The sequence below is a fragment of the Sceloporus undulatus genome, chromosome 1 (genome assembly GCF_019175285.1).
Source record: "Sceloporus undulatus isolate JIND9_A2432 ecotype Alabama chromosome 1, SceUnd_v1.1, whole genome shotgun sequence".
NCBI classification, from domain to species: Eukaryota; Metazoa; Chordata; class Lepidosauria; order Squamata; family Phrynosomatidae; genus Sceloporus; species Sceloporus undulatus.
In genome coordinates, this window is record NC_056522.1 from 2,683,372 (window position 1) to 2,696,359 (window position 12,988).

Here is a 12,988-nt window from a genome sequence, read left to right on the forward strand (position 1 = left end):
GAGGAGCCATTGCTGACTACCCTTTGCGTTTGGCTGGTCAACCAATTGCAAATCCATTTATCAGTTGCATTGCCTAACTCACAATTTACTAGCTTGTTTGCAAGAACGTCATGGGGACCTCGTAAAAAGCCTTACTGAAATCAAGATATACAATATCCACAATTATATCCAAGTGCATGTTTGTGTGTGGAAGGACCGATCAAAGGCAGAGAGATGGCGGAGAGCCACAGGCATATTTGCACAAGCTGGTCATGGAAACATCCACATATTCACAGGCCCAGCCTTCCTCTACTCTTACCACCTGGTATAAAAGAAGTGATAAAAAGCTGGAATGGTGCTGACACACTTGTGGTCCAGAAACCACCAGGAGACTGGCTTCTCACAGTTTGGGGTTCTGCTCTCACTCAACAGGCTCCGTCTCGGGAACATTCCAAACCATTTCCCTTCTTTCTGCCTTTTCCTCCCAGGCCCAGTACCCCCTAACTATGCAAACTGTTGCAACCCAATGTTTGCAAAGGCACTGCAGAGAAAACCATGGCGTAAAACAAATATTCCCACAGGAGGCCTTCATGAAAGGCTTGGAATGCATGGGATTCCCCTTCTCTGCCCATCATCACTAACCCAGGTCTCACATTCTTGAAGCTATTCTGCATGTCTCTCTTAGCCTGGGAAATTTGCAAACATGAGATACAGTGGCCCCTTGGTATCCGATGGGGTTTGGTTCAGGATCCCCTGTGGATAACAAAATCCATGGATACTCATGTCCCGTTAAATACAGTGGGCATAGTGAAATGGAGTCCCTTATATAAAATGGCAAAATCAAGGTTTTCTATTTGGAATTTATACTTTTTTTTGAATATTTTTCAAGCCATGGATGCTTGAATCCATGGATAAAAAATCCATGGATACAGAGGGCCAACTGTATTTCTCATTATGGGACTTTTCTGCAAAATATAAAATAAACAGACAGGATGACAAAATGCAGCTTTGGCCAACCCCCTTCCCAATCCCAAAGCCATTCTGTTTCTGTTCTAAATGTAGCCTCTTGTCTTGAGTGCAAATTGATTTGCAGGGATAGAGTCCAGAACTTTTAATTGTTCCATTAAAGTTCAGACTATAACCCAGAGCAGACTCACTAAATGCTCTTGACACAAAAGCCACCAGCAACCACTGGCCTGTATAGTTTGTGGACCATGAAGCTGACAACAGCCCGTATCTTTGATGGCTTTACCTTGCCCAAAGACAGCCATTCTGTAAATCTCTTCCACCCCCCGGAAGCCCAGCATCCGGCACACAACATCTCCATCTTTTTTGTCCCAGCCGTCGTCACAGACGGTCCCCCAAATTCGGTCATGGAGAACTTCGACCCGTCCTTCGTGGGGGCCGGAGCCGTTCACCAGGCGGATGCTTGCTTCCTCTGGGGCAGGTCCTATGGGGAGAGAAGGGGAGAAGAAAAGAAACCACAGGTGAGCAAGCACAGAAACAATTCAGCACTTACTTTACTTTAGTAAATACAAGCCTTAAGTCCCAAACAGGATGCAGCAATGTACAGGCCAGGCAAATTATATATATATCCTGCTCTTTTCCCAGGACTGGGACTCAGAGCGGCTTCACAGCATTAAAAACAACAACAGTACAATTAAAAACATTTTTAAAAATAAAATAAATAACGTACATTAAAAAGAATTATTAAACTAGTCCAATATTCCAGCCTGTCCCGCCCCCATTTGTGTGCCCTCCGAAGGACTGTTTGCTGCGTTGCTGTGACTGGGTGGCTCTCTAGGTTCGGGTGTTAGGATTGCGCAGCTGCGCACCGGCCTAGAGAAGCTGCCTACGGAGTTCCAACTCAGTGTTTCCAGCCAGGACTGAGGAGTGCCCTTTAACATCTGGGGGAAGACGGAGAAGAGGGGAGTGCCTGTGGCAGGGGCACACTACAAAGCCAGCCTGCTGGACTCCTCCTTGTCCCGCCCCTGTTTGTGTGCCCTCCGAAGGACTGTTTGCTGCGTTGCTGTGACCGGGTGGCTCTCTAGGTTTGGGTGTTAGGATTGCGCAGCTGCGCACTGGCCTAGAGAAGCTGCCTACGGCGTTCCAACTCAGCCTTGTAGTAGGCGATAGGAGCGGGTCCTTGCTAGCTAGTCGCAGCAGAGGAATGATCTGTGCTGTATCTTTTCTCTGCTGCTGTGTTGCTTTGTGGGGGGGAGAGTTTATGGTTATGGGGAGTGTTCAGCTCGGGGAGGTAGCGGGTGATGGTTTTGGTGTGAGCGGGGCTCCCATTGGAGTAGTGTGGGGCAGGGGGAGATATAGTGGTAGGAGAGTGGAGTCATTTCATAAGGGAAGGTGAGATCGATGTGTAATATCTATCTCTCCTTCCATCCACTCTCCTAACCAAAGAGATCTGAGGGTCAGTCCAACTGTACCACAAACCCTGTCTCTGCTCCTGTGCAATGCCAGGCCTGTAAAGAATAAGACCCACCTAATATACGACCTATTAGAGGATAAGAACTGCGACCTGGCTTGCATTACTGAGACCTGGCTTGGGCCTGGAAGTGAAGCAGTGTGGGCTCAGGTCCTTCCTGCCGGGTACTCAGTTAAGGACCAGACCAGGTTAGGTGGGCGGGGGGGTGGGTGGGTGTTGCCTTGATTCACAAGAACACCTTTTCCTTAACCAGGAACCATGTCCGACATATCGAATGTATTTACCTGACCCTGAAGGCCAGAGACAGTTTAGGGATTCTTTTGGTCTACTGGCCACCCCGTGCGCTAACAGACTCCCTGGCCAAGCTGACACAGCTGATCTCAGAGCTGGTGTTGGAGTCCCCTAGGCTTCTTGTCCTGGGGGACCTCAACATCCCCTTCGAGGCCAGTCATAGTCCAACTGGTGCGGCTCGGGAGTTCATGGCTACCATGATTGCCATGGGCCTGTCTCAATTGGTCTCAGGGCCTACGCATTCTGTTGGTAATATGCTTGATATGGTCTTTTGTACGGACATGGAGAGTCCGTGGGCGGAGGTAACAAATATCTTGTCATGGACGGACCATTTCCTGGTCGAGGTTAAATTCAAGGCATCTACCCAGATCCCTCCCTATTAGGATGGTCCACCCTCGAAGGCTGATGGAACCCAAAAGGTTCCAAGAAGCCCTAGAGGGGTATATGGTTGGAACTGACGGCGATTCTGTTGAGGCCCTGACTAACACCTGGGATATAGATCTCTCCAGGGCTATACACAGTATCGCTCCCAAGTGTCCTTTCAGGCCTGCTTCCAAAAAACAACCCTGGTACACGGAAGATCTCAGGGAAAGGAAGCGGGTTCTGCAACGACTAGAGCGCAACTGGCGAAGACATCAGCACTTAGCCGACAAGGCACTCCTGGACTCTCATTTGAAGGCCTACGGAGTGGCAATAAGTGCAGCAAAGAATTCGTTCTATGCTGCATGTATTGCGTCCGCGGAGTTGCGTCCGGCAGAGCTATTCAGGGTAGTGAGGGAGCTTACTCAGTTGCCCTCCTCCCTGAACTCTATTTTGGAACCACCCAAGGCCTGCTGTGACGAGTTCAACAACTTCTTCGCAGATAAAACCTCTCAGTTAAGGGCTGATCTCGACGCCAGTATTTCTTCAGGATCCAGAGTAGAGGTCCCCAGAGCCTCCATGGACTCGATTGTACTGGATCATTTTGAGTCTGTGAGTACCGAGGAAGTGGACAAGATCCTTCAAAGTGTTAGGAAGACAACGTGCTCTCTCGATCCCTGTCCCTCTTGGCTAGCGGCTGTAACTGTTATGTTGCGCCGCATCATTAATTCATCTTTTAGGGAAGGGCGCTTTCCATCCAGCTTGAAATTGGCCATTGTAAAACCACTGTTTAAAAAGCCCTCCCTAGACCCCCTGATTCAAAGTAATTATCGGCCTGTTTCCCTGTTGCCTTTTTTGGGGAAGGTGATCAAGAGGGCGGTTGCCTTTCAACTTCAGTCGGTCTTGGATGAAACAGATTTTCTAGACCCATTTCAAACTGGCTTCCGGGCGGGCTATGTAGTTGAGACTGCCATGGTCGCCCTGGTTGATGATCTCCGTCTGGGCATGGACAGGGGTAGCGTGTCCCTGTTAGTGATCTTAGACATCTCAGCGGCTTTCGATACCATTGACCATGGTATCCTTCTGGAACGCCTGAAGGAGTTAGGTATCGGGGGCACTGCGCTCCAGTAGTTCCGTTCCTACCTCTCGGGCAGATTCCAGATGGTGCAGCTGGGGGACGTGTGCTCCGATAAGAGGGCACTTACATCTGGTGTCCCTCAAGGAGCCATTCTGTCCCCCATGCTATTCAACATTTACATGAAACCGTTGAGAGAGATTATCTGGAGACATGGGGAGCGGTGTTATCAGTACGCTGATGACACCCAAATATGTTTCTCAGTGTCTCCGACTGATGCAGTGACCAGGGATGGCATCTCTCCTCTAGATGCCTGTCTGGAGTCAGTAATGGGCTGGATGAGGGAAAACAGACTCAGCTTGAATCCAGAGAAAACGGAAGTACTCGTGATAGGTTCCCCGGGCCCGGGGAAGGAGGTTTGTCCACCTGTCCTGAACGGGGTCACGCTCCCCTTGAAGGACTCAGTTCGCAGTCTGGGGGTGCTTCTGGACTCGTTGCTCCACCTTACATCTCAGGTAGATGCGACAGTCAGGAGCACCTGTTACCAGCTTCGGCTGATACGCCAGCTGTGACCCTCCCTGGGCCGGGGGGACCTTGAAACGGTGGTGCATGCTCTGGTGACCTCTCGGTTGGATTTCTGTAACATGCTCTACATGGGGCAACCCTTGTACCAAACCCAGAAGCTTCAGTTGGTGCAGAATATGGCAGCGAGGTTGATCACTGGATGTTCCAGGACCAGCCATGTAACGCCTGTCCTATACGATCTGCATTGGCTGCCCATTTGCTTCCGGGCACAATACAAGGTGTTGGTTATTACCTATAAAGCCCTAAATGGCTTGGGCTCAGGGTACTTGAAGGACCGCCTCTCCCCATATAATCCGCCCCGTGCTCTCAGGTCAGCCGGGAAGCAACTCTTGAGGGTTCCTGACACGAGATATTCCGTGACTGCACAGAGGGCGTTTTCTAGCTCAGCCCCACAGCTTTGGAACTTTCTTCCCGATGAGCTCCGCTCAGTTACCTCTCTTGACCTGTTCAGGAAGAAGTTAAAAACCTTCCTCTTCCAACAGGCTTTCCCCCAGATGCTATGATATCTGCTCTCTCCCCGTTGCACCAGCACTTTATGCTAGTTTGTTTGGGTTTATCTTGTAACTTTTTACTCTGTTTTTAGTTAATCTGATGTATTGTTGTGGTTTTTATATGAATACTGTTTGTAAATTGTACATTGTGTAGTACTCTGTTGTAACCCGCTTTGATCTCCCAGGAAAAGTGGGCTATTATTATTATTATAGCAATTCCCTAAATGCCTGTGTGAACAGTTAGGTCTTCACCTGCTGCCGGAAGGCCATCAAGGAGGGAGCTGTTCTGATCCATTCCCTGGGAGATCAGGGAGTTCCAGAATCTAGGGGCAGCCACTGAGAAGGCCCTCTCTTGTGTCCCCACCAACCGTGTTTGTGATGGTGTTGGGATGGAGAGAAGGGCTTCCCCAGAGGATCTTAGAGTCTGGGCCGGTTCATACCAGGAGAAACGGTCTGCCAAATAGTGTGGATCTGAGCCATGTAGGGCTTTGTAGGTAATAACCAGCACCTTGAGTTGTGCCCAGAAACAAACTGGCAGCCAATGAAGCTGTTTCAACAGGGGTGTTGTATGGTCTCACACTCACACTCAAGTAGAAAATGCAAACCACTCAAAGGCTCGCTGTGAAGAATTTGCTCAGCATTTTGCAGATAAAATCACTCAGATTCGGTCCGAATTGGATGCTACAGTTAACACAGAATTGGATACTACAGTGGATGTAACCTTGGTTCCTGCCGGTCCAGTGTTAATGGTTACTTGTCAACTAGTGCAGCCTGATGATGTGGACAGAATCATTGGAAAGCTAAGAGCCACCATATGTGTCTTGGACCCTGGCAGTGGCTCTTTGAACCAGTTGAATTTTCCGAACACTTTTCAAAGGCAGTCCTATGTAGAGCCCATTACAGTAGTCCAAACGGGATGTAACCAAGGCATGTACCACCGTGGTTAGCTCTGGCTTCTCAAGGAATGGGCGCAGTTGGCGCACAAGTTTTAAATGATCACAGCAGAGACCTGGGCCTCCAAGTTCAAAGCTGAGTCCAAGATTAGCCCCAAATTGCGAACCTGTGTCTTCAGGGAGAGTGTGACTCCATCTAACACAGGCTGGATCCCTATTCCCTGATCTGCCTTCTGACTGACCAGGAGCACCTCTGTCTTGTCTGGATTAAGTTTCAACTTGTTTGCCCTTCTCCAGTCCGTTACTGAAGACAGACACTGGTCCAGGACCAGGACAGCCTCCTTGGATTGAGGTGGGAAGGAGTAGTAGAGTGTCATCTGCATATTGATGACACCACACCTCAAAACTCTGGACAACACAGAACCTTGAGGGACCCCACAGGTCAATGGCCAGGGGGTTGAACAGGAGTCCTCCAGTACCACCTTCTGAGTTCGCCCCTCCAGGAAGGAACGGAGTCACTGTAGAACAGTACCTCCAAGCCCCATCCCAGAGAGGTGGTCTAGAAGGATACCATGATCGATGATATCAACAGCCGCTGAGAGGTCCAGGAGAACCAACAGGGACACACTCCCCCTGTCCAGTTCCCTGTGTAGGTCATCCATCAAGGTGATCAAGGCTGTCTCTGTTCCATAGCCAGGTCTGAAACCAGATTGAAATGGATCTAGATAATCTGTTTCATCCAGAAACCCCTGGAGTTGGGAAGCCAACACATGTTCCAAAACCTTGCCCAGAAATGATAGGTTAGACATTGGCCAATAGTTATTCATTATTGTGGGATCCAAGGATGACTTTTTTAACAGAGGCCTCACAACAGCCTCCTTTAGGCAGGATGGAACTCTGCCTTGTTGTAGGGAGGCATTGATTACCTCAGGGGTAGGCAACCTGCGGCCCGCGGGCCGGATGCGGCCCAGCGAGGCCTTGGGACCGGCCCCAGCCCGGTCCTCCGCCGATTGCCACCGGGGCTTTGGCTCTCGCGCGAGGGGCATGGTGGGGCAATTGTCTATAGAAGCCTCAGAAACATGCATTTATCTTAACATTTTTTAAAAAATCAGCAATTTTTTTCTGGTGTCCTCATTTTTTAATAAAAGTGTCCTCCCATTTGAAAATTTTGTCCACATTGTCCCGGTTTTATTTGTTTATTTATTTTTTAAAAATTATTTAATATTTATTTTTTGGCTTCGGCCCCCAGTTGTCTGAGGACAGCAACCCGGCCCCCGGCTCAAAAAGGTTCCCACCCCTGGATTACTCCTTTACCCACTCAGCCAGTCCCCCTCTTACCTTCCAAGGATTCTGTCCACATCATCAGGCTGCACAGTTGAAAAGTAATAAAAATAATAATAATTAATGTTTTATTTATAAACCGCTATTCCAAATACATCATAGCGGTGTACAAGAAAATTATATAACAGTACAAGAAAAATCTACAATTAAGATACACTGTACTTCAGGCCAGCCCCGATGACGCTGGGCCAGCCTGCTCTCTCCCTCAACGCCGAAGATGACAGTTATGGAGGGAGGGCACTCAGTCTTCAGCCACCCCTGAGACGCTGGGCCGGCCGTGTCTCTCCCTCAACGGCCGAAAGATGACAGTTATGGAGGGAGGGCACTCTGTCTTCAGGCCAGCCCTGATGACGTTGGGCCAACCTGCTCTCTCCCTCAACGGCCGAAAGATGACAGTTATGGAGGGAGGGCACTGTCTTCAGGCCAGCCCCTGAGGACGCTGGGCCGCCTTTTCTCTCCCCAACGGCCGAAAGATGACAGTTATGGAGGGAGGGCACTGTCTTCAGGCCAGCCCCTGATACGCTGGGCCGGCCTGTTCTCTCCCTCAACGGCCGAAAGATGACAGTTATGGAGGGAGGGCACCAGTCTTCAGTCCAGCCCTGATGACGCTGGGCCGGCCTGCTCTCCTCCTCAACGGCCGAAAGATGACAGTTTATGGAGGGAGGGCACTCAGTCTTCAGGCCAGCCCCTGATGACGCTGGGCCGGCCTGCTCTCTCCCTCAACGGCCGAAAGATGACAGTTATGGAGGGAGGGCACTCAGTCTTCAGGCCAGCCCCTGATAACGCTGGGCCGGCCTGCTCTCTCCTCAACGGCCGAAAGATGACAGTTATGGAGGAGGGGCACTCTGTCTTCAGGCCAGCCCCTGATGACGCTGGGCCGGCCTGTTCTCTCCCTCAACGGCCGAAAGATGACAGTTTAGGAGGGAGGGCACTCTGTCTTCAGGCCAGCCCCTGATGACGCTGGGCCGGCCTGCTCTCTCCCCCCAACGGCCGAAAGATGACAGTTATGGAGGGAGGGCACCAGTCTCAGGCCAGCCCTGATGACGCTGGCCGGCCTGTTCTCTCCCCTCAACGGCCGAAAGATGACAGTTAGGAGGGAGGGCACTCTGCTTCAGGCCAGCCCCTGATGACGTTGGGCCAACCTGCTCTCTCCCTCAACGGCCGAAAGATGACAGTTATGGAGGGAGGGCACTGTCTTCAGGCCAGCCCCTGATGACGCTGGGCCGGCCTGTTCCTCCCTCAACGGCCGAAAGATGACAGTTATGGGAGGGAGGGCATGTCTTCAGGCCAGCCCCTGATGACGCTGGGCCGGCCTGTCTCTCCCCAACGGCCAAAGATGACAGTTATGGAGGGAGGGCACTCAGTCTTCAGTCCAGCCCCTGATGACGCTGGGCCGGCCTGCTCTCTCCCTCAACGGCCGAAGATGACAGTTATGGAGGGAGGGCACTCAGTCTTCAGGCCAGCCCTGAGACGCTGGGCCGGCCTGCCTCTCCCTCAACGGCCGAAAGATGACAGTTATGGAGGGAGGGCACTCAGTCTCAGGCCGCCCCTGGATAACGCTGGGCCGGCCTGCTCTCTCCCTCAACGGCCGAAAGATGACAGTTATGGAGGGAGGGCACTCGTCTTCAGGCCAGCCCCTGATGACGCTGGGCCGGCCTGTTCTCTCCCTCAACGGCCGAAAGATGACAGTTATGGAGGGAGGGCACTCTGTCTTCAGGCCAGCCCCTGATGACGCTGGGCCGGCCTGCTCTCTCCTCAACGGCCGAAAGATGACAGTTATGGAGGGAGGGCACTCTGTCTTCAGGCCAGCCCCTGATGACGTTGGGCCAGCCTGCTCTCTCCTCAACGGCCGAAAGATGACAGTTATGGAGGGAGGGCACTCATCTTCAGGCCAGCCCCGATGACGTTGGGCCAACCTGCTCTCTCCCTAACGGCCGAAAGATGACAGTTATGGAGGAGGGCACTCTGTCTTCAGTCCAGCCCCTGATGACGCTGGGCCGGCCTGCTCTCTCCCTCAACGGCCGAAAGATGACAGTTATGGAGGGGGGGGCACTCTGTCTTCAGTCCAGCCCCTGATGACGCTGGGCCGGCCTGCTCTCTCCCTCAACGGCCGAAAGATGACAGTTATGGAGGGAGGGCACTGTCTTCAGGCCAGCCCTGATGACGCTGGGCCGGCCTGCTCTCTCCCTCAACGGCCGAAAGATGACAGTTATGGAGGGAGGGCACTCTGTCTTCAGGCCAGCCCCTGATGACGCTGGGCCGGCCTGTTCTCTCCCTCAACGGCCGAAAGATGACAGTTATGGAGGGAGGGCACTCTGTCTTCAGGCCAGCCCCTGATGACGCTGGGCCGGCCTGCTCTCTCCCTCAACGGCCGAAAGATGACAGTTATGGAGGGAGGGCACTCAGTCTTCAGGCCAGCCCCTGATGACGTTGGGCCAGCCTGCCTCTCTCCCTCAACGGCCGAAAGATGACAGTTATGGAGGGAGGGCACTCAGTCTTCAGGCCAGCCCTGATGACGTTGGGCCAGCCTGCTCTCTCCCTCAACGGCCGAAAGATGACAGTTATGGAGGGAGGGCACTCTGTCTTCAGGCCAGCCCTATGACCCTGGGCCAGCCTGCTCTCTCCCTCAACGGCCGAAAGATGACAGTTTAGGAGGGAGGGCACTCTGTCTTCAGTCCAGCCCCTGATGACGCTGGGCCGGCCTGCTCTCTCCTCAACGGCCGAAAGATGACAGTTATGGAGGAGGGCACTCTGTCTTCAGTCCAGCCCCTGATGACGCTGGGCCAGCCTGCTCTCTCCCTCAACGGCCGAAAGATGACAGTTATGGAGGGAGGGCACTGTCTTCAGGCCAGCCCCTGATGACGCTGGGCCGGCCTGCTCTCCCTCAACGGCCGAAAGATGACAGTTATGGAGGGAGGGCACTCAGTCTTCAGGCCAGCCCCTGATGACGCTGGGCCGGCCTGTTCTCTCCCTCAACGGCCGAAAGGTGACAGTTATGGAGGGAGGGCACTTGTCTTCAGGCCAGCCCCTGATGACGCTGGGCCGGCCTGCTCTCTCCCTCAACGGCCGAAAGATGACAGTTATGGAGGGAGGGCACCTCAGTCTTCAGGCCAGCCCCTGATGACGTTGGGCCACCCTGCTCTCTCCCCTCAACGGCCGAAAGATGACAGTTATGGAGGGAGGGCACTCTGTCTTCAGGCCAGCCCCGATGACGCTGGGCCGCCTGCTCTCTCCCTCAATGGCCGAAAGAGACAGTTATGGAGGGAGGGCACTCTGTCTCAGGCCAGCCCTGATGACGCTGGGCCAGCCTGCTCTCTCCCTCAACGGCCGAAAGATGACGTTATGGAGGGTGGCACTCAGTCTTCAGTCCAGCCCCTGATGACGCTGGGCCGGCCTGCTCTCTCCCTCAACGGCCGAAAGATGACAGTTATGGAGGGAGGGCACTCAGTCTTTAATATATCCATTAATACTGGACGGCAGGAGCCACGGTTACATCCACTGACACTGTATCAACTGTAGCATCCAATTCGGCTAATGAACGGAGTGATTTTATCTGCAAAATGAGGTGCAAATTCTTCACAGCGAGCCTTTGCGTGGTCTGCATTTTCTACCTGAGGGTGAGTGTGTAAAAGGCCCCTGACCACTCGGAACAGCTCTGCTGGCTGGCTCCTTGCAGAGCAATGCTGGCAGCAAAAAATAATTTCTTTGCTGCCCCGCACTGCCATAGAGTAGGCTTCAAATAGGCTCTAGCTCATGTTCGATTAGATTCACTCCAAGTCTTCCCCAATGTCGCTCTAGTCTCCTCCTCATTTGCTTCATCAACCTCAACCCTAGAGAACCAGGGGGCTGGTTTGGCTCTACCGTGAGAGGGGATGCTCAGGCGATTGTGTCCACCGTCCGGCCATTTCCTCATTCCAAAGGCTGGCCAGGCGTCAAGAGAATTGCCTGCCAAGGTGACAGAAAACTCCCCAAGAGCCCTCAGGAATCCATTCGGATCCATCAGCCTCCTGGGGCAGAGGTTCTGAGTCCCAGTGAGTCTAAACCTGACCAATAATGATCTGTCCATGATAATGGAACTGTGGAGAGTTCCACCACACCAAGATCATCATCATCCCACCCAGTACAGAAAACAAGGTCCAGAGTGTGACCAGCAGCATGAGTAGGGTCAGATACTACTTGGGACAGACCCATGGTTGTCATGGAGTCCATGAAGTCCTGAGCCACTCCTGAAGAGCCCTGGTGGTGCAGTGGTTCAATGTCTGTACTGCAGCCACTCACTCAAAACCACAAGGTGTGAGTTCAAGACAGCAAAAGGGCTCAAGCTCGACTCAGGCTTGCATCCTTCCGAGGAGGCGCTAAAATGAGCACCCAGATTGTGGGGGCAAATTAGCTACAGTTGTAAACCGCTTAGACACTGTTAGGCGGTATGAAGCAGTATATAAATAGCTGCTTTGTTTGTTTTGAAAGGGTAGTCCCAGCATGGATGTTGAAGTCCCCCAGCACTAATAGACATGGAGATTCCAACCCAACCCAAGACCACCCCGGTCAGCTCAGGAAGGGAGACTGTTGTGCAGCAGAGTGGGCGGTATACCAACAGAATCCCTATCTGTCCCGGCTACCCACCTTTAAATAAACACATTCAAAACCCATAGACTGTGTGAGGGGCATCGGTCAGGGGGATGGAATCAGATATACCACTGCAACTCCATCTCCTCGCCCTCCAGATCTTGCCTGCTGCTGCACACAGAAACCTGGTGGGCAAAGCTGAGATAGATTAACTCCTCTATCCTCATCCAACCAGGTCTCTGTATACTTGCCAGGTTAGCTTGTTCTTCCAGGATCAGGTCCTGAATGGCAGCTGTTTACCATTCACTGACCTGGCATTCAGCAGCAGTAGCTTCAACCCAGGGAGACTGTCATCAAGGCTATCCATGCTATTTAAACTGGGAGACAGCTTGGGGACCACAAGCACCCCTTGAGCTCCCTCTTCCTTGGTGTTTTAATTGTCTCCTCTCTCCCGTAGCTACCTCTGCCTTGAATGACTCCAATGGCTGCTCCCTGACTCTGTATATCCCCCTCCCCCTCAGGAAAAACATCCTTCCTATTAAATTGACAGGAACAGGAAAAGCAAAAACAAAACAAACAAGGACAGGTAGCTAATAAACTGAATGTTGTCTGGTGAGTTTCCTGTAGAGTCCCAGCCTTATACCTCAGGCAGGCAAGGCAACTGTGTAAATGGCATCTAGTGTCCACCAAACAGAGAGAACACAACAGGGAACCAGGTAGGTCAGATAATCTCTGACAATTCCTGGAGGCAGGGCAGGGAATTTATGGATCAGCAGCTCAATGCAGCTACTACTTATAGTCACAGAATCATAGAGTTGGAAGAGACCCCAAGGGCCATCCAGCCCAACCCCTTCTGCCATGCAGGAACTCACAATCAAAGCATCCCCAATAAATGGCTATCTAGTCTCTGCTTAAAGACCGCCAAAGAAGGAGACTCCTCCCACCCTCCAAGGGAGCATCTTCCACTACT

The 12,988-nt window shown here is 52.3% G+C and overlaps 2 protein-coding genes across 2 annotated transcripts in view; both read right to left on the bottom strand.

Moving 5' to 3' along the window:
- LOC121919807 (protein FAM71C-like) overlaps positions 1 to 12,988 on the bottom strand; it is a 1,121,343-nt gene that overhangs the window by 57,527 nt on the left and 1,050,828 nt on the right. The window lies entirely within an intron of this gene.
- The window catches only part of SCARA5 (scavenger receptor class A member 5), a 165,979-nt gene that overhangs the window by 7,129 nt on the left and 145,862 nt on the right, over positions 1 to 12,988 (bottom strand). Inside the window, exon 8 of the mRNA XM_042448836.1 lies at positions 1,232 to 1,429. Coding sequence (XP_042304770.1) covers positions 1,232 to 1,429 — 198 coding nt within the window. The remainder of the gene's footprint in view (positions 1 to 1,231; positions 1,430 to 12,988) is intronic.